Source organism: Drosophila serrata, unplaced genomic scaffold, assembly GCF_035046125.1.
Source record: "Drosophila serrata isolate PLE 108 unplaced genomic scaffold, ASM3504612v1 contig_217, whole genome shotgun sequence".
Taxonomy (NCBI): Eukaryota; Metazoa; Arthropoda; class Insecta; order Diptera; family Drosophilidae; genus Drosophila; species Drosophila serrata.
The window spans coordinates 2,692,394-2,719,416 of NW_028257115.1; the positions used below are offsets into that span (position 1 = coordinate 2,692,394).

At 40.5% G+C, this 27,023-nt stretch overlaps 4 protein-coding genes across 7 annotated transcripts in view; 1 reads left to right on the forward strand and 3 right to left on the reverse strand.

Moving 5' to 3' along the window:
* The window catches only part of LOC110186799 (GTP-binding protein Rhes), a 30,817-nt gene extending 15,461 nt beyond the window's left edge, over positions 1-15,356 (reverse strand). Inside the window, exon 1 of one of the 2 annotated variants that reach the window (XM_020956083.2) lies at positions 4,649-6,532. The gene's annotated coding sequence lies outside the window, so the exon portion shown is untranslated. Of the gene's footprint in view, positions 1-4,648; positions 6,533-11,969 lie in introns of those variants that run through there. The other variant, XM_086829728.1, reaches the window with a different exon arrangement.
* Positions 29-25,425, forward strand: Cpr65Ec (Cuticular protein 65Ec). 3 transcript variants are annotated; one of them, XM_086829734.1, is made up of 3 exons: positions 29-225; positions 24,443-24,889; positions 24,948-25,425. In XM_086829734.1, exons 2-3 carry the CDS (start codon positions 24,878-24,880, stop codon positions 25,317-25,319), a joined length of 384 nt encoding a protein of 127 aa, XP_086685860.1. In that variant the 5' UTR covers positions 29-225; positions 24,443-24,877; the 3' UTR covers positions 25,320-25,425. The 3 variants fall into 3 exon arrangements, 1 of the variants encoding a protein (XP_086685860.1); XR_015270938.1 differs by lacking the exons at positions 24,443-24,889; positions 24,948-25,425 and adding an exon at positions 17,829-18,620; XR_015270939.1 differs by lacking the exons at positions 29-225; positions 24,443-24,889; positions 24,948-25,425 and adding exons at positions 17,488-17,544; positions 17,829-18,620.
* Cpr65Ea (Cuticular protein 65Ea) lies at positions 16,754-17,332 on the reverse strand. The gene is made up of 2 exons (XM_020956170.2): positions 17,189-17,332; positions 16,754-17,125 (listed from the first exon to the last, which is right to left on the reverse strand). Exons 1-2 carry the CDS (start codon positions 17,330-17,332, stop codon positions 16,754-16,756), a joined length of 516 nt encoding a protein of 171 aa, XP_020811829.2.
* On the reverse strand, positions 19,232-24,089 carry Cpr65Eb (Cuticular protein 65Eb). Its single transcript, XM_086829735.1, has one exon. The coding sequence runs from the start codon at positions 20,064-20,066 to the stop codon at positions 19,578-19,580; it is 489 nt and encodes a 162-aa protein (XP_086685861.1). The 5' UTR covers positions 20,067-24,089; the 3' UTR covers positions 19,232-19,577.
* Positions 25,426-27,023: the final 1,598 nt, after the last annotated feature.

The window sequence follows — 27,023 nt, forward strand, 5'->3', positions numbered from 1 at the left end:
GTTACTCAATTTTAAAAGGTAAGTTAACTTTGGAAAAGTTGTCAAAGTTTGTAAAATTTTTAATTCAGCCTTGTTCTACAGGCACAGAAAAGTTGTCCAAATTGAAAATAGTTAAAGTTCTTTGTTATGGTTCTTTTAATTTATAGTTTCTTCACTTCAAAAACAAAACGTGGTCTCAATTCGTTCGTTGACTTCCATTTATTCTAATATGTCTTGTCTAAAAATGTGAGTTGTATCCTTTGTTTTCAGTGTGGCAGGACGTCAATGCGATTTCGTCAACGCAATCACCCGGAGAGACATCAACGAACCGGCATCGCAGCGCCGGCGAATATACATTTTCCTGTTGTTTTCTGTCAATTTTGTGGCTGATGCCTTTTTGCTCTCCGCGTTTCCGTTCGCATTCCCTCAGTTTTTTTTTTTTTGTTTCCTTTATTTTATCCTGCCAGCCCTCAACGATTTCTGGCTCAGACATACGGCACTCAATATACAGTTTGCATGATACAATATAGATGCCCATATCGCTGCTTTGCGTATCAATGAAGAGCCCGTCTTTATTGCACATTTTCCAATGCGCACAACGTGGCGTATACGCATTATACAGCGAATATGGTTTCAGGGAATCATACACTGGCAGGGCATTTAGGATTTTTTATGGCAATTTATTAAAAATGTATCATCAAAAATGTCTGGTTTTTCTTTAAATTGGGGGAGAAACGGGAATAAAATGGTTGCATGAATATAGGATTAATGTCATAAATAAATACGGATTGCTTGTTATGAAGATGGACATCTCATTTTGATTTGATTTTAATATAATACTTTGAAAAATTGATTTGAAGAATGTAAAAAGAATTTTAAAAAGTTCTTTGACTAATTATTTTGTTCTGACTTTAAAACTGGTTCAAAAAGTATTTAATTCAATTAAGCAAACATCCTTGTTTTTGTAATTTCATAAAGTTCAAAGTAACTTGATGGCGGAATTTCCTGATACATTATTTATGCTGGAAATTCAATAAGAACTTCTCCAATGAACTTTTGACCCACTGTGCGACACTGGAGACAAACAGTTTTCGGGACCCTGTCGTTTTGTGTGTGCTCCTCGGCCGGTTTTTTTTTTTCGTATTTTCGTATTTCGGTCAGGTCACATTTATGCTGTATACATTAATTATGGCTATTTACTTTGGCCGGCTTCGGCCCCTGCCACTGCCAATTATGTGCACGAAATTGCTTATTATTGGATGCATAAACACACATACTCCGATTCGTTCCTATATATACCTTAGACATATAAACCGACAAGGCCTAGTGTATGAAGGCGCCAAAACGGCAGGTTAAATGGTGGTCAAAGGGCCCATTCATTCCCGGCCTAAAAGCCCATCAGCTGCCTGTTTCAACAAGGGGAGCGAGGAAAACGTTTCGGGTAAACAAAAATATGCCATGTTTACTCAGCGAGCAGTCCAAGCCAGAGTTGTTTTTGCTGTTTTGTTTTTTTGTTGTGGGCCGTTTTGTTTATATTTTTATTTGTGTGCTACTTTTGGCAGTTGTTGTCATTTGTGTATGGTCCAGAATGATGGATGTTATTATAATGTCGAAGAGTCGGCTTAGCAGGCGCCTGACATCCTGAGTGGTCACTGAGAGCCGCAACCAGCGACTGACCCAAAAATCTCCAGTGACAGCTGAGTTGGCCAACCACACGGCCAATTCATAAGCAGCTTAAAAATTAAAACAATTTAATAAAAATTAATGCCCCCGTGCACAGCAATGGCAAAACAGCGACAACAACAATAACAACAACAACCGGTAAGCATTAAGGAGCAAAGAGAACTGCGCTTTTCATGAAGTATTCACCAACTAAAAGTACTGTTTTTATTTTCCTTCCCCTGGTAATTATACTAATTGGTATCATGGCGTGGCGAGAAAGCTGAGCTGCAAGCATAATGCGATAATTTATATTCCTCGATGGGGAATCCTTTGTGCCAGCTGCCAGCTGGCCACTGCTCGTCGTCCTTTCTGTCTTTGTGGCAGGATATTCCTGACGCAATTTGATTAAAACAGGACAGGGATAAGCCCTGGCGAAAAATAAGTGGATATTGCCACTACACATTCGAATAAAGTTTTGCCTTCCGGCATGGCAGGAACCTTCAAATGTACAGTGAGGATTACATTTCTTGACGCCGACAAATTACAAATTAAATAAAACGTTTACAGTGCTCAAATTGAGACAACTTTGACCCGATGATTCTTAATTAAATTTTAATGAAGTCGTTTTGCTAAATTTTCTAATTTTTTTCTAGGATTTTAATATTTAATTTGTGCATGAAATGAACCCTATTAACTTTACCTGCATCTGGAGAATCTTTTCCTTTCATATGAAACAAACTGCAGCAGGTTTTGGCAAAAGCAGAGGCGGATCCAAATTTGATTCTTTTTAAGCCCCAAACAACTCCAATTTACCTTACGAAAAATTATACAGAGCTACGAGGAAATGAGTTACAACTGAAAAAACAAAAACGAAAAAAAAGACAGAGAAAATACAAAGGAAACCCTGACGTGCGAGACATTTGTTGCTTTCACAGAAATCTTTGTGGCAGACGAATCACTTTGGTTTAACCATCTGGCATTTTAAAGCGATTCTCCAGTTATTTTCGCTCATAACAATACCCCCAGCTATGGGGGATAACACACTCCCCGGGAATTCACAGCAGTATCCAAATCAAATGATTACTGCGGCAACACATGACAGCCAAGAGGGAGTAGCTTGCTTTTTTTTATTCCTTGCTAGGGGGAGGGATGTGCTTGTTGTACTCTGTTTGAATAGATTTCCCGAATGATAGATGGCTCGATTTTCAATGGGTAAATTTTCAGGATTATGGTACAGGTTGATTTATCTACTTATCATGCGGGGGCAGGCTGAAAAACACCCATATCCTGTGGATTTTTATAGCATCCCAGTATGAGTTTATACAAATTTTTAGCAAGCACTTAAATGGGTAAAGAATTTGTATATAAAAAAGTTGTAAAATAAGTTTATATTTATTTTTAGAACATTACTTTAAACATCTCTGATAAATGAACTCTCCAAATATTTAATGATATTTCTCAAAGTTTTCCTGATGTTTTTCTTTATTGCAGAGTTTAGCTTCAATTAATTTCTTAAAAGTTTCGCTTGCCCTTTCGATTGAGAAACATGAGACTTTTCCTTAGGCTACACAAAATTTATGCTTCTTCGAATTGAGATGTTCTGCATTTGATATGAGTTCCCTGGCGTTTTCTTATAAAACCATTCTATCCAGAATCAACAAGAACATAATGAGTATTCGGCCTTAAAGGGTTTAAGTCGAGGCCCACAAGAAACGGGGACAGATGTGCGGCTCTGGCAATGGGGAACCCATAAATTCGTTCCAGTAAACATTTTTGAATTGTTGAAAAGATTTGTAGGAAAACAAGACAGGCAAACAAACACGCACACATCTTGAGCTGCCTTCTATATATTTATATATATACAAAATACCGAATGGAGTAAAGCGAGGCGGCTGCAAAGTTTGGCCAAAGTGCTAAAAGATGTGTGAAAGGCTGCGAAAGGCTGCGACGGAAGTAAAGGATTCAGGATGGCGGATTGCTGAAGGGGACCGAGATGGGGTGAAAGGTTGGACGGGCGAGGCGCCTTAAATTACTTTTCGGGGCGTGGGCGCAGCTGTTGATGGCTCTTGGATCCAGGATCTTGGCATTTCTTTTAATTTGGATTTGCAGCACGGAGCATTTCTGATTTGTGAGCTGTGATAGCGGGCCAGACTCCGCCAGAACTCGACTTCAAAGCCTGCACGCATTTACCACTCAATTAGCAGGCCGTGATACCGCTCCCGCACGAACTGCTCACTAATTTATTAATGGCTAATGTCAAAATTTTGGCAAAACTCAGCGAGAATCAGCTGCCTTCGGATGACATTGAAAAATTGCCTAGCTGTGGCAGTGTGTGTGTGTGTATGTGCGTGGTGTGTGGTGTGTGGTGTGTGCCTTCTGTTTAATGGCCCGACCGCCTTTTTCTCACTTACGTGGAATTCGAGGCATGAAGAAAACAATTTAGATAAGCAATATGCAAAGTGTGTGAGGTTCCTTCTTTTGGTTATAAATATTTTGTGCTGTGCATGTTGAATTTTTAACTGCTGCCACCGCCACTGCCGCCAAGGAAGCAACTTAATCAGCAAAGATTTACGAGTAACCTGGCATTACTTAGCATAACGCCCAGACGCATGACAGCCGTTTAAAATTCAAGTACCAACTATAAAAGGCAAGACAAAAGCCAAGACACTTATGCACTTAAGTGGTCGACCATAAAATATTTCGACTGCTTTGAGTGGTAGAGTGCTGCTTCTGGTGCCCATGTAACCCGAGTCCCCGAAAGCCTTTTATGGGCCAGTTGGGCGTCCCCCCGAAATCAAGTATACGCCCTGCCCGCAGGTGTCCAGGTGGCAGCAAATCAAATACAGCATACAACAATACAACACGGACAGGACAAGCAGCCACAATAAAATCAAATGAAATCTGGGCAGGCCAAATCGAATGAAATAGTCCCTAAATTGCATTAGAAGAAATCACACAATATAATGGCGTCGCGATAACAATGTCCTGTCGACAAATTCTGGCTCACCTGAATGGACATCAGCTAAATTGGTTGTCCTTTGCAATTATTATGTGTTTTCTCTATCGTTTTGGGTTTGGGTATTTCCTGTTGTCTCAACACACACTCACACACACACACAGCAAAACACACGGCACACACTAGTTCATAAACGCGGCGTGTCGTTGTCCTCGAGGATGCGAGTTTGTTGTGGCTTTCGCGTAAAAAGGACACGGCTTTATGAATGAACAAACGCGCTTAAGTGCCGATGCCGACGGGGCTTCCCCGGACTTTTGTTTTTCGCTGCCCAAAAGCACGTCCGACTCGCTCGCCGACGAGCGTTTATCTGAACCGTATGCCAGTCGAGGCCAGGAAATTACTGTGAAATTCAATTGCCAACTTCGGAGATGACCTGCGCACTGGCTAACAGCGAAAGAGAGCAACAGGAGGTGTCTGGGTGTAACAGGGAATCGGAACAGAGGAGCAAAGGAGCATAGGAGCATCGGAGAATGAGGGTCCGGGATTATGTAGGTTGACAAGAAGTTAAACAAACAAAACAAAAGTCAAGCTGTATCATAAATATAATGAAAAGTTTTTCGCCAGCAACAAGCGGGTGGAGCTCATCCCGTTCGCCAATGGATATATACTTTATATTTCATTCAACTTAAATGTCAACACCAACGCATAGAAATCACAGAAAGAAATGAAACCTCTTAATAATAAATATATTGTCATATATTTCTTACAATTGAAGAAGCAAGTATTGTGGAAACTAAACAAAAAATTATAGATCAAAGTTTCAACATCAGAAAATTTTATAAAAATAAAGCTTTGTATTAGTTCATATTATAGTCATGAAGACATGTATGTAAATAGTAAACAAAATATCATAATAAGCTTAAAAAAATATAAAGCATTTGACAGTATTTGGAATTACTAAGCACTTTAAAGATAAATATACATTTGAAAAAAGAAATTAAATGAAATGTAATTAGTTAACTGTCATTTAAGTATAATACCAAAATGAATATATTTAGCATAACTTAGTCATAATCTTTCCAGCATAAATACTAAAACACCGACTGAAAATTCTCCAATAAAATTTAATGATTTACTTCTCGCCTAAAACGGGGTTAATTTCTTTGAGTGCACTCGTGTGTACACATAATTAAGAAATCGTGCGTACTCCACGCACACTTTGATTCAGAGTCGAGAATTTCAAATGTCTCTGGCATGGCAAATAAGCTGTTGACTTTGTAATCATTTCAGCATGTTTATCAAGTCATTTATTGAGTGGGCCACCAGGCAGCGGGCGTCCTGATTAGCGGCAATTGCGCTCTTGCCGCTTTCTGCCGTTTGGCTAAGAGCGCGTCTTAGCCGCGGCAATTATGAAAATAAGCCAGTGCCAGTGCCAGTGTTGGAGCCGCTGCGTTGAATGGCTAATGTCACCAGGAATCTCGTAACAACCCCCCAGAAAGTCCCAGTCCAACCCCCTAAAGTGGGCTCGCTCCACTGTTGTTTTTGCCTTTTGTTGTCTGCGGTCTGCCGCATGTCCTTTGCGGTTTGCGGCACTGATTCACGATTCAGGACTCAGGAGCCGCGACTGCGTGGGGGAATCCCCCGCTGTGTGGCAAGTGCTTCGGCTCAGGTGAGGAAATTAAAAGTTAACTGCCACTGAAGATGGCAAGCGGAGCAGGTCACCCATCAAATTGCTCACTTTAAAATATATTTTCTGTGAAATACGAGTTCTCCACAAAATATTTAATGACTGTGGAATTTTTTGGCTTACCATTCGCAACTATTATTTTTGAGATTTATGAACAGATTATTTCCAGGAAAAATGCATCCATAAACTCTCTCACAAACAACATTCGGGCGTCCCTCAAATTCATTCTCTAGTTTAAATCAATAATAAAAAAGGCAAATAAAAACGATGAAATGGAAATAAAATGTCGAGCTTAGCAAGATATATTTTGTTTCTCTTAAAAGAAAATGGTATCCCGATATTTTTTATTATTTAGCTGGTCATTTCCTCTTTTAAATATTTATATATCTTATTCTCTTTGCTATTCAATGCTGACTTTTTTTATACCTAAACTTCATTAAAGTTTCTCGAAAATAAATTTCTGTTAAGTGCCTGATAAATATTTTTTAAATATCTGAGTGATTTTTTATGAATTTATAAATAAACAATTAAATGAATACATTTCATGCCCCTTTCATGTAAATTTATCTGTTGAATCAATAACAAATATGCCAAATAAATACGAAAAAAAGGGGAATTGCACAATGTTGCTGTATGCATTGTTTTCTTTTTTGTATAGATAAATATTAGCGCGAATTTGTTAGGATGTAAAACCTTTACATTTAGCCCATTTTTACATCATGGGCCAACACTAAAGCCCAAGGCAAATATTTATAAATTTCACTATCTCTTTTTCTGCACATTGCGTTTATTCGAATGCTTTGTTCTATTCATTTTTTTATTTTTATTAGCAAACAAACAAATTGAAATTTGACATTTTTAATCTAAGCTATTACGCAATGAACGTTCTTTTGTCTAAACAAAAATAATCAATTAAATAAAATTCTGTACAATATATACATATTAAAAAATATATATAAAATTATACAATATGTTAAATTTCAATTGCATTTCTTTGAACAATATTGCTTAAGTTCTAATCACAAAATCACCTATCTTTTGCCTCAGTGAACTTTGCTTTACCTCCCACCATTTATTTATTTTTCCGCCATATGCTGACAGTTCTTTGCTGTAGGCAAGCATTTATTTTCACTATCTCTCTTCAGCCACTATCGCCGCTTTGCTGCTGCGCTGAGTCCTGGTGTGAGTTTAAGTGTAATTACCGCAGGCTGAACATCGCTAAAAGTATCTCCCAGATACGCGAAAGTATCTCTGATTGTCAAGTGGCACGCTCCACTGACTGTGCAGAGAAGCGGCTTATCGCTGATTCAGATTTTCAATCAATAAATAAGCAATAATCAGCCGGGTGTTCCTCCTCTGCCTTCCTCCTACCATCTTCCCCGATATATCCTTGAATGCGAAACACACACCTCGCCGTAATGCAAGTCAATGGATGCGATTGTTTGCCGGCAAGTGCAAAGTGTTGAATGGACTCCCATTGAATGGCAGACAGACAGACAGGCAGGCAGCCAGGAACTGGAACTGAATCCGAAACAGAAACCCACAGGAGTGCATTGCCGTGGAGTGGCATTCAATTGCCGGGCGGCAGACAAGTGAATCAGCCACCGAGCGGACAAACAAACAAACAAACAAACAAGCGAATTCAGTGTAACGACCACAAGCCCGGCTTGATAGCATCGCTTGACAAGTCAATGAGACGAGCTCGGAGCGGAAGTCAAGCGGGAGCTGAGAGCCACCCAAGCCAAAGCAAAGCAAACCGAACCGAACCCTTCAGCAGCCAGCATCCAGCAACAGATGCGTTGACAATGCCACTCCGATCACATTTGTTCAGTGCCACCGAGGCCATCACACGTGTTTTCATTCACTCACAGTTGCGGTTTGCGATTTGAGATAAAACGAACGTTATTCCGAACTTCTTTTGTGCTATTGAATCAGCTTAAAACTACTCATATTTCTAATTTAATTAATTTATGATCAGTTCATTAGTTTTAAGAAATTTGTGATATTTTGTCAGCAATAACAGAGTCATCCATATTTACTAATAATCCATAAACCTTTAAGTAAATACACAAGTAAATAACAAGAGTTTAAAATATAGAATATTCCTTTCCTTTTAAGATTAATAAAAGAATTATTTGCAGTATTGTTGTTTTATTCTCATCTGTGTTAATAAAGGGGTTGTACTACACAAACCACTAGAGTTTTTAAGGTTCTCAACTTCAAATAATATAAACAAAAAAATTGTGTACTTTAAAACGATCCTTTAGGGGCAGCCATAGTAATTAATTTTTGCAGTTAGTCCATACCCCCATTAGTATATAAGTCGAAACGTTCGGATCGAACGGATATATCATATATCTGCCATAGGAACGATCAGAAACGATTTGTCCCTAACCCTCTGCGTCTAGCTCTGCCACCCACTCAGCCATTCGCTCTGCCACTCTCCCTCTCTCTCACTCTCACCCTCCCTCTTTATCTGTATGCGCATCTGTATCTCGAGAGAAATCTATTTCACTCATTCCCTAGTGCGCTCTCGCTCGCTCTTCTCTGCTCGGGAACTATAAATAGAGGCGCTGAGGGCCCGCGCGCCTCAGTCTGTCCTAGGGGTACCTAGTGTTAACATCGGTAGTGATAGTGCAAGTGATCATCCTTCAACCTGAAAAACATGACGTGGCCAATGGCAATGCATCTGGATGACCAGCAAGAAACTCACTTGGATGAAGTCAGCAAGAATAATGGATGGAAGTAATCAATGACCAAACACAATAGCCACGTGTCCTCAACTGGGGTAAGTCTTAACCATGACATTTATATTATGTATGGAGATGATATTGCTGCGATCTGGCCTATGTGTAGACTTTATTTCTTCGAATAAATTGTTTTATTGCCTTGATCCCCATTATTTAATTTTAAATTAAAGTGACACAGCAATTTGTTTAAGGTATATCTACAAACGTAAACTCAAAGTTTTATTTTCACATAAAATTATCAAATAAAAGTTACGATAAATATCGACTAAGGAAATGCCATTCTGATTTCCAAATAAAATCTTTATTAATTTATTTATTACATTTTTTATCGAACAGATTCACAAGTTAAATTAAAATTTCATTTCCACTTTGATTGACTTCATTTAATTTTGTTTGCTGTTTAGTTCACTTTTAAATAAAGTAGACACAAAACTGTGTTGACCACAACATCATTTATATAAAATCTAATTTCCTTTTCATTTAATTTCACATTTCATTTGTCACTTTGGTCATTTGCTTTCCATTTTTAATTGATGTGAAAATTGTATTCATTTCCTTTCAATTCGTATTTTAAGTGAAATTTGTGGTTTACCTAAGAGAAAACAGATGAACAAAACAAATTTTACGCCGGCAATAAGTCAAATGAAAATAAATGGTCCATAATTGAGTTAGGAGAGTTTTTCTAACTAAGCCACCGTAGGTACAACAAAATTAGAAGTAGAATAAGTAGAATAGTTTAAAATTTCTGTCATTTATTATTCCCTTAAATTTAAAATAAACTATTCCATAATGCATAAACAATTCGCATAAGCCAAAGCAAAATTAATAAGGAAACACATATTCCTGTAAGATACTCCAGAGGAAAACCCTCTTAAGACCCGTTTAGTCCGGGTAAAACGTTTTGTAATCTAATTAATGACCCTGCAGCAGATAATGGGGGAGTGTATTCATAATCCCTGGCAATTTCGCATTCATTAAAAGCCAATAAAAGTGAAAATTATAACGCCCACCTCCGCAGTATCCGGCAGATCCCTCTTCTAGGCAGGTGAATGGGCGCCCCACTTCATTAATAGCCCGCGTGGGTGGCTGGGCGAGTAATGAAAGCTAATGGAATAACAATTAATTGAAAAAAGAAAGGAATGAGTGTGTACGCGAATGTACATACTATGGTGTAAGAGAAGATGGCCGACCGGCCGGTTTCAGGGCCATGGGCAAATACAATTTGTTTTAATTAATTGAAGCCGCAACCGCAGCTGGCCGACGGAGCCTGATTTAGATGAATTGCCGGCATTTCAGCCGGGGCTTTAGTGCCGGCTTTGGTTTTTGGTTTCGGCTCCGCCGGCGGCGGATCAGTGTCTGACTTGTCAGCCTGAATCCTGTAGCCGTCGGATAGGACCTCCGGCCTTGGCCGGCTGGCAATCAGGCGTGAAATGATTGGCAGGCCAGGAGTCGGCCGGCAGTCGTATCAGATATTCACATATGTCGCTGGGACCCACTATTAGCGTTGCTATCGATTGAATTTTGTGGCAATCCAGAGTGCCAGAGTGCCGTGACTCGGCCGGAGTGCCAGTCGAGAGTGGCAAAGTGCCACCGCCTAGGGGCTGAAGCCAAGCTGATCTGAGCGTGTCGTCAACCACACGATTTGTGGGAGAAGATTGTACTATAAGCATTATTCCTGGCAGCTACTTTCGAACTCCGGACTTTGAGCATTTAAATATGCCACCCAATGGCTGTAGGGTATTTTCTCGGGAATATTCAACTGGTGAAGTTTGGAGCACAAAATTTCTGCGAAGTAAAACCATTTGATTCGGCTTTAGGTTTTTGTCTTTGGATGGAAAATACACACAGAACAGAGCAGAGGAGTTTTCCAGGTATGGTTCTTCTTAGAATTTTCTGTATTTAAAAGTCAAACTCAAATAAAGTTCCTTTTTGGGCAATGTGTAATTCTCAGAAATCAAGCTTTTCTTAATATGATACGAAAGTTTGAGGATAAACTCGTGTGCTGGTCAACTGTTAAGAGCAAGCATTAAATTAAATTACAGTCTCTGACAACGTTGCGTATACGTGATGTAGCTTAGAGCCAGGCATCAAAATCGATTTCTTATTATCTTTTAGGGTATCAATTAGTCAAGAGCAGTTCAGTGTCCTGGCAAGCTTGCCAGCGGCAACGGAAAGTTGAACAAAAAACTTTTCCAAGCTAAGTTGCGCTTATGCTTATGTTTGGGCGAGTATGTAAATGCTACCGGGGGGCATTTGTATCGGTGTCTGAGGTTTTCCCGGCTCTGTGTGAGTGTGCCGCCTGCCACTGTGTGGGTGTGGTGTATGCTTGTGTGTGAGCCGGTGTGTGAACCACAACATGTGTCGTCGGGCGTGAACAAAAGTGCTAAGAAAATTACATTTTGGCCACACGGAAAGGGGGAAGTTGTGGGCCTGAGGCAGAGTCTCGGCCTAATGCCTTAATACACTTAAACTCGCTGTAAATCCGAGTGCTTTCGACTAATTTGTAGGTGGCGAGGAACCACTTGGCCTGGGCCACGAGAATCACAAGTTATTTGATCCCACGGAACCATGCAAGTAAGTCACTGGGTTTAAATGGAAATTTTTTGAAATAAACGAGCTGCCTGCCGCACACAAACAGAGGAACACGTGCACAAAAAGAAAATATTATTTTTTAATTTTGTATTTCTTAGGAAGAAAACTTAATGAGATCTTAAGGTGCTCTTTAAAGTGTTGAATTTCAGAAAAGGAAGGCGGGATTTAAAAATGTAATAAATATGTAATTAAATTACATTTTGGAATGAAGGAACACTTCATTTATTTTCTTAGTATTATCTTATCTTATAAGTAGGCAATAAATTCACAGATCACTTAGCTTACAACCATATGTTATGAAAGTTTAGTTTAAAACTTAAATCAATTCAAATTTTTAAAATACCTCAGAAATTAGCAGATCACTGGATCCTATTTTTTTGCAGTATTCCTCCGGAATTTAAGCGGCCCCTTCCGCTTTTTGTTCTCCTGGGTGCTGCTCTTCATGTCCTTATGCAAAATTCACATCCAGAACAATCGCCCTAAACTTTTTTACCCTGCATATACATTACGCTTTTGTTCCAGTTTCAAGCCACGAAAAAAAATGAAAAATAAACGAAAACGAAAAGCATGAAAAACGCGCCAATATATCGCAGCGCGGAAATAATGCAATTTGTGTGTGAACTTTTTAACGCACTCGTAGTTTTTTATACCCGCTCGGGACGCGAGTTTCCCAAACATAAATATTTACGTACGAAGTCGAGTCCTTTTCTGTGTGAGTGTGGGGTATGGGTAAGCTTGAGGGGAGCTCGGCAAATCCTGCTCCTCTCACGAACGGCGAACAACTGAGGAGCCGAAGCTGATGTTTGTCATTTAAAAGGCGCCAGTTCTCTCTACTGTTAGCCAACAGGCGCTGTTAGCCGGCAGGACACTGTTGCCTTTCCTTCTCTGCGTCAAGAAGGGACCTTTTCTGACTGCTTTTCCTAATATTAAATTATCGAAATCAAATTTAGTGACACCATCCGCATGTGTGTGTGCCGAGTAAACCTTATTCAATTTCCTTGTACAAAAAATATGCATGTAATTATATTTTAATTAAAGCTTGGCATACTTTTTGGCTTCGGCTGTGAAGTGGCACATGCAGCCGCAATCCAAATGTCACATCTAAAGTGAAGAATATAATTCATGCTTATCGTCCGTCCAGCAAATGCAGACCAATTAATTGGGACTTTAAACAAATGGCCGTGAATAAGCAAGCACTTACTAAAAAGCACTGGGAAAAATAGATAAGGAAGTCAATTTTGTATTGGTAATTAATGCAATTTGGACTTTGCTATGAACGATTTAAACTTAAACTCCAGATCAATTGCCAGGTGCAATGCTCCTTTTGGCTTCTTAAAGTCAGATTCCTTTTTTGTTTCTTAACTAAACTAAAAGCTAAAAAAAAACCCTTAAGCCTCTGGAATATGCAAATGTTCAACTTCAACCTTTAATGACATTTCTCTCGGTGCAGTCATTGTATTTCATCGCATGTCAAATGCATATTTTACTATTAAGCGCCATCGTTGTTGTCCTTGTCGTCCTCGCTGATGGTTGTTGCTGCCGCTACTTGGGGCACAGTTGTTAACGAAAACGGATTCCGGAAGCCGGACGCCCGATACGGATATAAGTGCACCGTGTACGGCCAAATGCAGGCAATGGAAACGGGAAAGGAGATGGGATAATAGAGGAAGGAGAGTGGAGAATGGAGAATGGAGGACATCGAAATGACGGCGAAGTGTCCGGCCAAGCCACGATTCGTTGTGGCATCTCCACGGACACGTGCACATGTTGATGGGGACACAGGACACAGGACACTCCACACTCACACTGACGGCGACACACAATTTTGTCGCCTCTCCAGAATTTGACGTTTTTTACGATAGTTAACCCCGGGACCCGCGCATTGTCCTGTCCCCTGGCCCCTAGATCCTTTCTCCTTTCTCCTTCCTCCTTGACTATTGATTTTTACTTGGAAATAAATTGGTTTCGTTTGTCTGTTTAGCTATGTCTGTGTTGTCATTGGTATTGCTTTTGCTATTGGTATGTTAGCGTCACTTTTTTAGTAGAATTCGGCACTTCTCACTTGCCCGCACTTTTGGCCAGAAGTTTCCTTCGGCAATTATTGTTGGAATTATTTTTCATTTTGCCAGCGAACAAGCACAAGCATCCCCATGCCCATTCCACACAGACGCTTTTCATCCCCGTCATCGCAAATGGCCGGAACTATTGTTATTAATACAGAGCCAGTGAATGTTTTTCCTGCCATTTCTCTTTCTTTTATTTTTGCTGCAAGAAAAATTGCACACCAAATGAAAAGTGAAAAGCGAAGCATTAAAGTTTGATATTCTTTTCTGCCGGCCAAAGAATGCTTAAAGAAATTTCATTTTTCAAGAGGCACAAGTAATTTTTACAAGGGCTGGTGGCTACAGACAGAGATCGGCTTGGTTCAATAAAGTATTTCCGGTATTTAGACTTAAAACAAGTAATTTAAAAAGCTAATAGAATTCTCATATATATTTGTAAAATCAACTGACTGATTTTTTTTTTTAATATTTTGTTAATTTCCCCTTCAGCAATGTGTGACATTAAAGTTGTATATACTGTTTTGTCTCAAAATTTGTCCCCAAAGAATGTTAAATTCCTATAAATATGGCAATAACAAAAAAAAAGGTAGTTCCCATTCCGGCCATTATTTAGCTTGTTTCAGTTCTAACTTAATTGAAATGCCCGCCTCTTCCGACTTACAATTTCCATAGAACTCCGGACTCTGGTCCGTGTCATTTTCGAGGACTCGCTCGCATATTTTGGCAGCTACGTGACACATGCCGTGACCATGCTCCGGGAGCTGCAAACAAAGTAATTTTTTTTATATTCCGCCGCCGTTGTTTGGCTGCTTAAATATGGACATGGCCATCCCACCACTCACAATTCCGGGGCCACTCCGAATCCCGACAAATAGAAAAAGGTATCCCCGCAAACGTATTTACATTGAAATGGCCACAAAAGGGTAGTTGTATTTGTCTATCCCAAGCCAGGGGGAAACTGTTGGAAAAGCGGGCAAAAGGGGGACCAGAAGTGGGCCCAAATGCGCTACAGTTGGTTGGTTGGTTGAGTTATGGCCAAATAAAAGACGTACAGAGAAGCTAATTTTGTGCATAGTTTATACGGATCGTAAAAGTAAATTGCACGGCCACTGAGCTTAGGGTTATTGGCCCATTTATATGAGGGCTTTATCTCCGTAAAGTGCACTGGGCTATCTGCACCCGCATTACCCGCCACCAGCAGTGTGATTTTCTGTTGTGTGTTTGAAAAACACACTGTGTCACAGTTTTCAGTTTGAGATCATATAAATTAGCAATTCATTGAAATATAAGTGTAACCTTTAAATGCTTTAAGACACGCGGAAATGTCGCCATCCTCGCCACGTTTCAATTATTTAAACCTAACAAACTGTTTATGCATGTTTGGCATTTTACGATTCCGCTCAAATCTCGCATTTATTTAAAAATTTATTGCCCCGCCAGCTACATTTTGCGTGGCACAGCCCTCTCAGATCATCATCATCATCAAAACCAAGCGGACTCCGCTTTACGACTTGGCACATGGAGGACAATGCCAGGATGCTGATACACCAAAGAGCCACAAACAATTCAGGGGACCCAAAAAAAAGGAGATATGTATATATAAGAGACACATTTCCACAAACGAATTTATAATTAGATTTTCAGCAAAATGATAAATAAAAGTTTTTGATTACACAGCAACGTTGTCAGCAACAGCTGAAGCTCTGTACCTGGAGCACCTGGGTTTCGAGTGGTGACCGCAGGATCCGCAGACAAAATGGGTTGACATTAGCATAGGGATAAGCGCTGTTAAAGACCGAAATCGGAGCTGAAATGTGTGCGAAAACAAAGCTTTACGGCTCAGGGATTTCGTCCTTCAGCCACCTGAATTTTATAGCACTTCGCACATCGCATACTAACTCTCCTGCGTGTGTCCCAATCTTTTTAATTAACTACTCATATCCGCCACCGAGCGTGCCTAATTGATATGAGAGGAGGAGACCCGGGCAATGGGTCTCCAGGTTTCCTGACTTCCCAGTCCCAGTCGCAGTGTCTGGGTCTGAGTCCCCCCTGGAGTCTCCTCACGCCTCAATGGAGCTATGTGCGTGTTAGCCATATCCTGGCGTCTGTGTGAATCCTGCCCCGGCTGCTCCTTCCTGTTGTTCCCTCCTCTCCTGCTCCTCCGCGTGCAAGTGTCTTAATGAATTTCCATTTCCAGCAGACACTCATTGAATTCCCGCCCATAAAATCGCAGCCAAAAGCAGAAATTAACTTGCCTCATGTCAAATGTTAATGAGCAGCGAAAGCACAGTGTTTTCGGCACTTACTTTGATTGTTTTTTATGTGTATATTACTAATTAATTTATACATAGATCTAATTTTATTTCTGAGCCTGAAAAAGGGGGGAATATTAAATAATATATTATCATACGCTTAACACTTTTTATGCAGAGTGGAAGTGAAATTATTATTAGAAATTTATAATAAATATTCATACTATTCCAATTCCAATTTATTTGGATAATCAACACATAAATATCTGCCAATCTGTCATTTGTCAAAGTCACCATTGGTCGCATTTAAAACTAATAAATAAATGACTTTACACCAATATGTTACCAATTTCCATGATTTTTAAAATAAAGCCTTACCTTGACCTTTAAAAAATATTTCACAGAAGTTTCGTCACCCACTTTATGTCTCGATACTTGAGTAAACTTTCAAATATCTTTTAAATATCTATTTCGGCTAAGATCTATAGAAAACTACAAGTTTGCCCAACTTCAGCACCACTGTTTACCGGCAAGACGTCATGAAAGTTGGAGTCTCATTGTTCCCATTAAATATTCAATATCAAATGCGCGGCATTGTCTCCGCTCCAACCAGGCTTAAATCCAACTGACTGGGCCAATATATAGACCCACTAATTAAATGCCCCACAAATTGGATAGGCCGCAAATCGGTTCAATTAACACCAGCCGACTGACTGGATGGCTTTACTCGAATGGAAGAATGGATGAGCACATCATGTACAATATGAGCTATGTTACTTAGGACTAGATCGGAGCTCCTGCTCTGCGGAATCTTAGATCTGCTGGGCGCGCACGGCACGGTCGGCGAGCTCCTCGGGCGTGGGATGCTCCTGGATAAACTGGATGGAGCGCAGGATGGCCTCTGGGATGGGAGGAGGAGTGGGCAGGAGGTCGGACTGAGGGTGGAAGCCAGTCTCGTCGGCGGTGTAGACCACCTGGACGGGAACTCCCTCGGGGGAAATGTAGGAGTAGGAGCCGCGGGCATAGTGACCAGACTGACCCTCCTCCTGGAACTGAATGCCACTGGACTGCTGCACATCGTAGGCATAGGTGCCATCGGTGTCCTGATTGGTCAGGAACTTGGTGATGGTATCATCGTTCAAGGGGGCAGCCAGGGCACATCCCAAAACGGCGGCAACGAGGAGCTGTCAAAGGAAGTCAATTGAGTTGCTATCTAACTATAAAGCCAAACTCTATTATCCACTTACGAGCTTGTACATGTTGGCTGCTGTTGTCGGGCTGTTGACTCTGAGGTTAATGCTGTCACTCTGGCCCCCGGATTGACTATTTATAGTGGTCGCTGGCCAAAGACAATGCCGCTGCAGACTCCGATATGCAAACAAGTCGAGCATGCGGATCGACCCATATTTCGCCCAATCGAACTGCTTTGGGCCGCACGTTTCGAGTCATTAATGCAAAACATGGTCTTGTAGCAGTAGTATTAAGCTGAATAATAGATGCTCTTTCTAATTGTGTAGAGATAATAGAAACGATCAATCATTGCATGCAGAAAATAAGGGAAAATACAGGTCTATGTTTATAGGACAATATTGAATAGTATAAGGTATTTTTTGCTAGTAATTATTTGCTTGTAATATTGACACACACTTTATAAATATTAAGCAATATTGTTGAAATATACAAAGATATTAATAATTTAAAGATTTTCCAGTACAAAATTTTGTTTCTTTAACTTTTATATCTTTTGACTTTAATAAATATCAACTTAAATTAGAATAAGTTTATAAGATAATTGATATATACTGCTTTAGTTAGTGTATTTGTATGCATTTAACTTGAGTTATTTCCGAAATTTGATATATTCCGCCAATAACAAAATCTTTGCAGACTCGATGCCTAAATTAGTATATCCATTAAAGTTAGCGACTAGGGTGGAGCTGATGACACAACCTCAATGCATCAAAATCAAAATCAAATCGAGCCGGCAAGCAACAACAATGCTAAACTCTATCAAGATTATCAACAACAAACCTCGGACAGGAGTAACAACAACGGCGGCAACTTGTTAATTTAATCAACTCAACAATAATATTTGAAGTTACCACATTTCTCGGGGCCCAATAACAGAGCCAACATGAAGCGAAGGGCCAACGCCAATTTGCATAACACAGCGTGCATTTATTAATTTCAGATATACTGATTTCTGATGTCTGCTGTCTGATTGAACTTCCCCAGCAAGTATCGATGGAGTTAAACCAGATCCGCACACTTTAAGGAAATCTCCAAGGGGAAGACGCCGCAGCGATGATGCATGTGGGCGATGCGATGCGATGCGATGCGAAGCGTTGCGATGGAATCTGCACAGGGAAAAATGGTAGACAACTATTTTGAGTCTCTATAGTACAAAGCAGACGGCATGGAGACAGAGAAGCGATTATTATTGATTATTAATTGTGTATTAATCATAACATTTTTGTGAGAAATATCGTTGTGAGGGTCTAACAATAAATTGGGTATTCACCAAGCTTTGCTGAATTGATAAATATTGAATGGTTAGGTGTAACTTTGTGTCTCATAGCGTATAAAAAAATGCTTTGCTAAGGATAGCGTCATATGTTTTACAGAAATAGCAATTTAATTAAGAAAAAGATGTATCTATTAAAAACTATTTAAATGTTACACTTTGTAATATATTTTGGATTAAAATCAGTGGTAATTTTAGATATTTAATAATCACAGATAAACCATAAAGGGAGGGAACACAAAGTTAGTTTCCATTTTAAGCCTTTTAAACCTCTTGTCGACACATATTTTCTTTTGGGGGAAAACTTATTTATTTTTGTTAATAAAATATTATAAATATACAATGTGTCATAAGTTTAGTCAAAATGTAAAGTCATGCCCTGAAGGCAATCATTTAATATTTAAAGTTCATCAAGTCTTCAGAAACCTTGTGTTGGGGAATACCCAAACGTGTTTCTTGGAGTCACACAGTTCAAGTTCATCAGTCATATTTATCAATCACTGTTTTAGGGCAATACCGCTCCACCCTTTTTTATATTTTGAAATATACTTTTACACCTCAAACCAAACCATAAAATGGGTAATAGATAAGCGAGCTTTCTCGATATTTTCTCACTGTGCTGATGGCCCCAGGCATGGCCATATGCTCTCGTGAAGGCAACGGCATTCATAGTATAAACAACCATATTAAATTGTAATTTTCTTTTATTACATTATTATTATCTCTGGCAATAAATGTCAACGTCAGTCGAGCCGACACAGGACACGGAATACGGGATACGGCGGAGACGATGGGTCAGAGGTCGCAGCCCGGGAGCATGTTGATGTAAATGTATGAGGGCCTAGACTATATATATACACAGTGCGTGGTGCGAGTGGGTGTATCTCGAGATGTAGTTGCTCCTCCGATGTTCTTTCTGCTGTTTGCTGGGATACTGGATACTGACTGTAGGATGTTGAATGTTGGATGTTGGATGCTGGATGCTGGGTGCTGGGTGCTTTGCCTATGCAAACAGACAGGACATGGCACACACAGGGACAAGATGGATGCGGATGCTGACACTATGGGTGCTGGGTATGTATTGGGGCACATGGCCCTGACTTGCTCCTCACTTAGACCTTCCTGTCATAGGGCAGGCCCTGACCCACGGACACGGCAGCAGGCGCCAGGAGGGCACCAGCTGGCTGCAGATACTGCTTGCCCTGCTCCTGTCCGTGGTTGTGGTTGTGCTGGTGGTCGTGGTGCTCATAGCCATCGGTCTCCTCCGGGTGGTTACGGTTCCATTCCAGCGATTTCAGGATGGCCTCTGGAATTGGTGGCGGCGTGGGCAGGTGCTCACCCTGCGGCTGGAATCCGTTCTCGTCGGCCGTGTAGGTCAGCTGGATGAGCTGGCCCTCCGGTGTGTAGTACTGAGAGGAACCGCTGGCGTAGTAACCGCCGACTCCCTGCTCCTGCTGCGCAATCCCATTGGACGTCTCGAACTGGTAGTTGTAGCTGCCATCATCCTGCTTCAGCTCGTTGACAAAGCTCCGGATCTCGGCATGGGCATCCGGGGAGTCCGAAGGACGAGCCAGGATACCGAGCAGCATGGAGACGGTCATGGCCACAAGTACAACGACGTTCTAAAGGGTAAGAGATGATTCATTTATGTATCCAATATCCATAAAGCAGAAGGAGCCGACTTTGACTTACGATCTTCGACATTTTCGCCTGGCTTGGATTGAGATATAAGTTTAGTTTTGTTTTTGGTTGGTTTAACCCTAAGAGCTAAGCTGTGTTTGATGCCTCGGTGCCCTCGACCCGGCACTTTTATACCCCAGAAAATCCGAATTGATCTCCAACGAAAGTGAGGAAAGTGGTGTGTGCAGCCATTAGACCCGATGATGATGATGATAATGATGATTGGAGCGACTCATCACATCACCGCATCGCCTCACATTTCGTAGCCGAGAGCCAGCAACGGTTGCAACGCCAATTATCTCGTCACCAGGTGGCTTCCCATTAAGAGTTTTGAGTGAAAATGAAATCCATATCCACACTTTGCTTGCTGACCCTTCAACTCTTCTCCTCCCGTGGGTCAAGAAACTCTGCGCTGCCGGCACTTGAGTAATTAAGTGTTTGTGTTAATTCATTAATTATCCACGGCAAAGTTACATCGGAGCATATATACTTTTACGAAATCTGTAATGGATTCACAGCACCGCTCGGTTCCCATCCCATTTATCATGCCGCAGAGCATGGCATAATGCCATCGGATCGAGATAAGTGGTAGCAATAAACAGATATGGCTCGTGCTGGGGAGGGATAGGGTCTATAAATTTATTTGAAGATTGGTGGGTTCGCTGGGCGTGAAATGATACCAAAAAACCCTTAGCAAATGGTTACTAATTTCTGAAGGGAAGATGCTAATCGATCAGAATATGAAAGCAACTTGTCCATGCCTTATATTGTTGCACTCGGCTTCAATTTCGGATAAACTGGTTCCGCTCTTTAATTTCTTGCAAGCCTAAAAATGTACAAATTAATATTGGAGAAGTTTTTGTGATACAAGCGCAAAGAGTCTACAAAATACCAGTTTGAAATGAAAAATAACCATACCACTTTCCATTATGAAATTAAAAATAAGCTTACATTACTTTTCTTTAAAGCCTCCTGTAAAAGAATTAATAATTTTCAGAGCCACACAACTCGGGAAAATATTCCCTTTTGCACATGTGTAAATTTAATCTCCCTTCCCATGAGCCTGAAAAAGGCAATATTACACCCAGTATAATGCTGTGAAAATGCATTAAATTTGCATCTGATGCACAGACTTCTCTTTTGCGGACATACATAAATAAGGCAATATATTTTTCCTCGTTATTTTTACTGTGACACTTACATGCTTGTCCATAAAAGTTCTTTCAGTTTCATGCTTTTAAATAAATAAAATGCTGCTGCCCGCTGGGAGGGCCTCGCATAATTTAATTTAATCGAATCACAAAGGAAATCTTAAAGATACAAAAGCCCAGATGAGACATTAAGATGGTTAGACTGTTTAACTGCCTTAATTTGTCCATCGCCTGCGAATCAAATCAATTAGTTGTGCCATGTTATTGCATATTTAAGCAGAGATGGCGAAGGGAAACGGACTTGAAACATGCAAATTGAATCAAGTTTTTGATTAAAAATCCATCACCAGAAATGCAAATATACATGTAGCCATCCGTCCGCCCAAAAAAATCAAATGATGGAAAGCCAATTAATCGAGTTATTCAATAAAACCGTGTGCTGGCTCCAAATTGAAGCTACAAGTGCGAATTGGTGGCCGAATTTGGTCCACAGCGAATCGAACCGAAAGTTGCAACTACCAACAATTAGCAGACCCATTTCGTCTCTATTGATCCAAGGTCGCTTGCGGCCAGATTTTCGAAAGTCGTTGACTTTGTTTGGCGGCAAGCCATCCATATACAAGAAAAAACCCCCCAAGGGCCGACCTTCCACGCCCAACGCCAACGCTTTCTGCTCGATATTCGATTTTGGGATCAAGAATATACTGGCTTTACATCTGCAGCAGAACTGCCCAGTATGTTGTCTCTTAATCAGACTGACTAACAATCAAATGGAACTGAAACTTGAGCTGAAACTGAATGAGACTGTGTAAACGGCCAGAAAGTCTGCAGGCATCGCCTGCGATGACAGTGTTTTAATTAATTAAATTCGCTAAATGGATCTGAGCTGAGCTGAGTGAATGTAGAGCAACGGTTTGGCCATAAAAATTCAAATGCCAATCGCTGACCAGCCCGAAATGCAGAGCAAGAAAAGTTACGAGTTATTTGATTATATTCAGATAGAAAATCAGAATAAATACCAATACCTATAATCAATATTAAATATAGAAAATAGTATAATATAATACTAGCACTTATAATATGTATTGTAAATATTATTTAAAGATATAGATATATTAAAATAAGGCTAGAAAATACGAAACTTAACTATAATTTTATTACCTCCAAGTCAGCACTAATATTTTTCGCAGTGTGGATGCTGCATCGGTCGTTAAATATATGCCCAAAGACATGCCCAAACTAGGGCTAAAACGCTGCCATCAGAGCGACCTTCGGCTGGACTGGCTACAACCAGACCGGACTGGGCCTGGACGAGTTGCCGCCACCGAATGTGGGTCAATTAATGTGGAGCAGGTGAAGGAGAAACCAGGAGAAGGAGTAGGAGTTGCCACTCTGCAGCATGTCCCCTTTTTTATACTCCGTTGATGCTGTTTCTTGTCTCGGCTTAATGCGCGCGAAGATGGATTGCTGCCCTAATGGATGGATGGAGGCCAGGAGGCGCAGCATCTGAAGGAGATGAGGAAGGAGCCGGGTTAAGTACAGCGGAAGCGGCTTAAGGAAACGCCATCGAATCGTAACAACTTTTGCTTTCATTTAAAGCCGCCCAAGCGGCAGGCACCGGACAATTGTGTCGGCCAGCCAAAAAAAAAAGAAAAGAGCAAGCCAAATTGCCGAACAGCCGGTTTGGAGCATAAAAGCCGAAAGTAACACCAAAAAGGCCAGCAGAAACAGAGGGCAGCAAAAAGCAGATAATGCCCCCAATGCTTCTGAGAGCATCCCCGCCATGCGACATCGACATCTCGGCCACATTGCCGTCGTCGCACATTCACTTTTGCTCTCCCCCCCGGATCCATGGCCGATTCCCAAGTTCACATCCACATTCAAGTCCACGTCCAAGACCAAGTCCAAGTCCCGGTCTGGTTGCCAACCAATCCATGTATTTATAAAAGGCCAACACAAATCTTATAAGGGAAACAGCATGCGCTGCGAGTCGAGCTCTCTTGTTGCCGCCGTCGACGATTTTGTTGCCACTTTAGTGATGGGCAAAACCGACACCTTTAATATGGCTTAAAATAATTGGGGAATACAAATTAAAGGGAATTGATTTATGGGTACATGGTTAATCTGAGTTTATGGTGCCTTTTTGGGAGTAATAATTTCTTGGAGGAGAAACAAAAGGCTTAGCTTTAAGTTATCAAAAGAACTTTAAATTCAATTCGCCTTTAAAAAAAAACTCTTGGTAGTAAATCTTATATTTATAATTAAATCTTGAAGAATACATAGTTGGGCTTAGGACTAATTTTATTATATCTGCTAAACTTATGCTGTGTTTAGTTTCCGAAAGACAATTAACACTTTTAATTTAAGATACGAACAAAGAGAAGGGAAACTGTATATTAAAGCGTTGCACAATGTCTTCAATTAACAGAAAATAATACAAATTTAAATCAACCCAATAAGAGGGCAATAATAAATTCCCTTGTATACTTTAAATTGCCATAAACTTATTGGGGAAAATTCAATCAACTATCTGCCCAGCGAGTAGTGTAAACTTGTAGCATAATTGACCCCCTCGAGCTTCGTGATTCCCGTGAGTCACGGCTCTGGTTCATCACAAGTTTTCTTATCAAAACTTAATACAAACTTGCCCCACTCTGCACCGCCTTCCGCCCCCTGTCTATAAACTGTCGTACTTTCGGACAGTCTGCCAATGCTGGGAGCCGCGCCGCGGCAAGGTCGTTCGTCTGCTTCGCGCTCTGCTGTGAGGTTGCCAGGCAGGTTAGACCTCTCCCTTTTGGGTGCGCTCCCCTCCTCATCCTCGTCCTTGTTAAGGTCTTCGTCCTGGCCTTTTTCACTTTTGGGCGCGCTCGGTGATTTTGTAATAAATGAATCCGTTGACCTAGCATGTGAGGTTCTTAATCGATTTTACCGATTCTGCGAACAATTTATTATAAAGTTTCGCATATGAATTGGCAGAAGGTCCCCACCGGGTCGGGAGTAGGCGCAACATTTACAAATGATCCTGCCATAAACTTTGCACTTTAAAATATAAATTTTCAGGGAAGTCTCTAAGTAAAATCTATTAATTACGCTAAAAAAACCCCTCAAGAAAGACAACTATTTAATGCCATTGTATTTTTGCGTAGGTGCTAATAAAAAAAAAACCCCAACCGCTTGGTTTTTGGAATTGATTAACCGGAAAGTCGACCGACCGCAGCTTGAACAAAAAGGAGCATAAAGTTTATGGCCAAAAACTATCGCACACACACAAGACACACAGTGCGGCTCAGTCACCGAAATAAAATGTATCGGCGGAAGAGTCTGTCCGTCTTGGCCATGTTTTTAGTGCCTTTGCGTATGTGTGTGTGTGTGTGAGAGTGGGGCAGTGCATGTTCATGTGCTGCGAATTATAAGCCAAGTTATAGGTTGTTGTTGCTGCTGCCGCGGGTCGCCGACTGCGAGTGCCCGGCCCTAAATGATTGGCGTGCCAAAATGCTATAAATGCGCCGCCTGGCCAATTCAGTCACATTCATTCTCGTTGCGAGTTCACGGTGACAACAAGCCCAAATCCAAACCCAAAAATGAACAAATTCGTAAGTGAAGACGTTCGCCAAGCTAGGAGCCTCTCTAATCCCTATCCGTATCCTTCAGTTCGTCCTTGCCGTTGCCGCCCTGGCCATTGCCTGCGTTCGTGCTGACTCCTTCGATGCCGCCGCCGAGACCAGGGAGTACAAGAGCGACCTGAAGGAGGATGGCAGCTATGCCTATCAGTATCAGACCTCCAATGGCATCGCCGGCCAAGAGTCCGGAGCGGGTGGATACTATGCCAGCGGCTCCAATGCCTACTACGCCCCCGATGGCCAGCTTATCCAGCTGACCTACACCGCCGATGCCAATGGATTCCATCCTTCTGGCGCCCATCTGCCCACTCCTCCTCCAATCCCAGCGGCCATCCTGAAGTCCCTGGAGTACATCCGTACCCATCCGCACCAGGAGTCGCGACAGGGTCAGGGGCGATTCTAGAGGGAGAGCTGGCTTCAACACCAGCACATGTTGCGCGTTATTCGTCTTAGGCTTAAGTCATCCGAAAAAAATAAACATCGTTTGAGACTACAAACATTCCCATAAACACGTTGCAGTCGTTGTTAAATTCAGATAAGCATCCGTTCACATCTCAGGCATTGCCGAATTTTCGGTTAATTGTCGATTTGCTGGAATGCCCATTTTTGCAAGGCAGTATTTATAATATACCGAATATTTAAAGCTATGACCGATTTCCGATTCAATCTTATAATTTAATAGCTTAACTTGCTTTTTAACGAGAACTACTTATCTTTATAGACTTTGAAACTAGTTTCCCTTAATACACACATGGCGTATACTTAATTTAAGGGTTTTCCCGTTAAGTATACGCCACGTATGCTAGATTATTATACCCTTACACCATTTTGGTCAGAAGCTTCAAAAGTAGTGAAGGAGTCATTTTCGACCCCATAAATCATATATATTCTTGATCAGTAATCGATAGCCAAATATTTTTTTCGAAATGTTTTAAAAAATTTATAAAGGGTTACATCTTTAAAATTAGATAAAATTGCCAAAAAAATCTTTTTTTTTTGGAAATGTAAAGTAAGTACGCAAATTTATAAACCTCATAAAATAAAATGCAAAAATGGAAATTAATCTATTTTTGACTTAGTTATGATAATAATACGGATCCCTAAGGTAAGGCCTGAGTACACAAACTTTGGCTAACCACCTTTACCTTTACCTTAAGACTTTCTTAGGTTAGTAAAATAATTATATTCTATTCTTATTTTGTTGATTTTTTAATGTACTATGTATATTTACTACAGTTGTTTCCAATCTAATTCTATTTTTGGGAATATTTTACATTTTATGAAGAACATCTAACTAAAAACTATTTCAGTGTTTAACTATCCATATTTTATTATTATTTTTTACTCATTGTATCGTTTTATTTAAACTTTAACTGTTGCCTATTATGTTGTATTAGGTTTTGAAATCAGCTGAGATAAACAACACATTCGCTTAATGAAGTTTAAAATATTTCACTGAAACTTACAATTTTATAAGAATCTTTATTGAATCTAAAAATATTTTTAAATTTGAATGCTTTGGCGGAAACCAGGGCTGCTTGCCAAGTCGTCGATGAGCTTTGTAGGTGCTTTTGGAAGTCACAACGAAGAGCATGAAGCTTAACGACAAAAATAAAATATCGATATTTTTCGTATCGTCAATGAACATGGCGGAAACTTTAAACGTTTCGCCATTACCGCAAATAAAAGCTTAGGCTGTAGTATCAAATGGCAAGTTATAATAGTCTGCATAAGGGTTAAGTGTAATAATTAACATCGTTCAACCTTATATATTTTGGTTTATTGGAATTCATTCATAGTTGGAATAAAATAACACACAAAATGAAACAAAAATATTGCGTATATGCAAATTATAAGCTATCGAAAAATCATAAACATTATAGTTTACTAAATTTGTAATCTTATTTATTAGCAGAAAATATTATAGAGGCATAGAGACAAAAATGGTGGATTGTAAATCGTTGTGGATTGTGCTTGGTGAACTTTGTGGATCCCAAGCCGCTGCGGTTGCGCTTCGTGAGTGTACCCGATCTGCCTTCGGCTTGCCGACTTGCCACATTTCTGTTTTTCCCGACCGATGGCAGCACTGGCTGATAGTTTGAAACTT

What these genes read in the sequence shown, in the direction of transcription:
- Cpr65Eb (XM_086829735.1), bottom strand. Translation starts at nt 20,066, where the DNA reads ATGACCGTCTCCATGCTGCTCGGTATCCTGGCTCGTCCTTCGGACTCC.
- Cpr65Ea (XM_020956170.2), bottom strand. Translation starts at nt 17,332, where the DNA reads ATGCTCGACTTGTTTGCATATCGGAGTCTGCAGCGGCATTGTCTTTGG. An exon ending in CAGCCAACATGTACAAGCTC is followed by an intron (nt 17,126 to 17,188) that starts GTAAGTGGATAA and finishes TTCCTTTGACAG; the next exon opens with CTCCTCGTTGCCGCCGTTTT.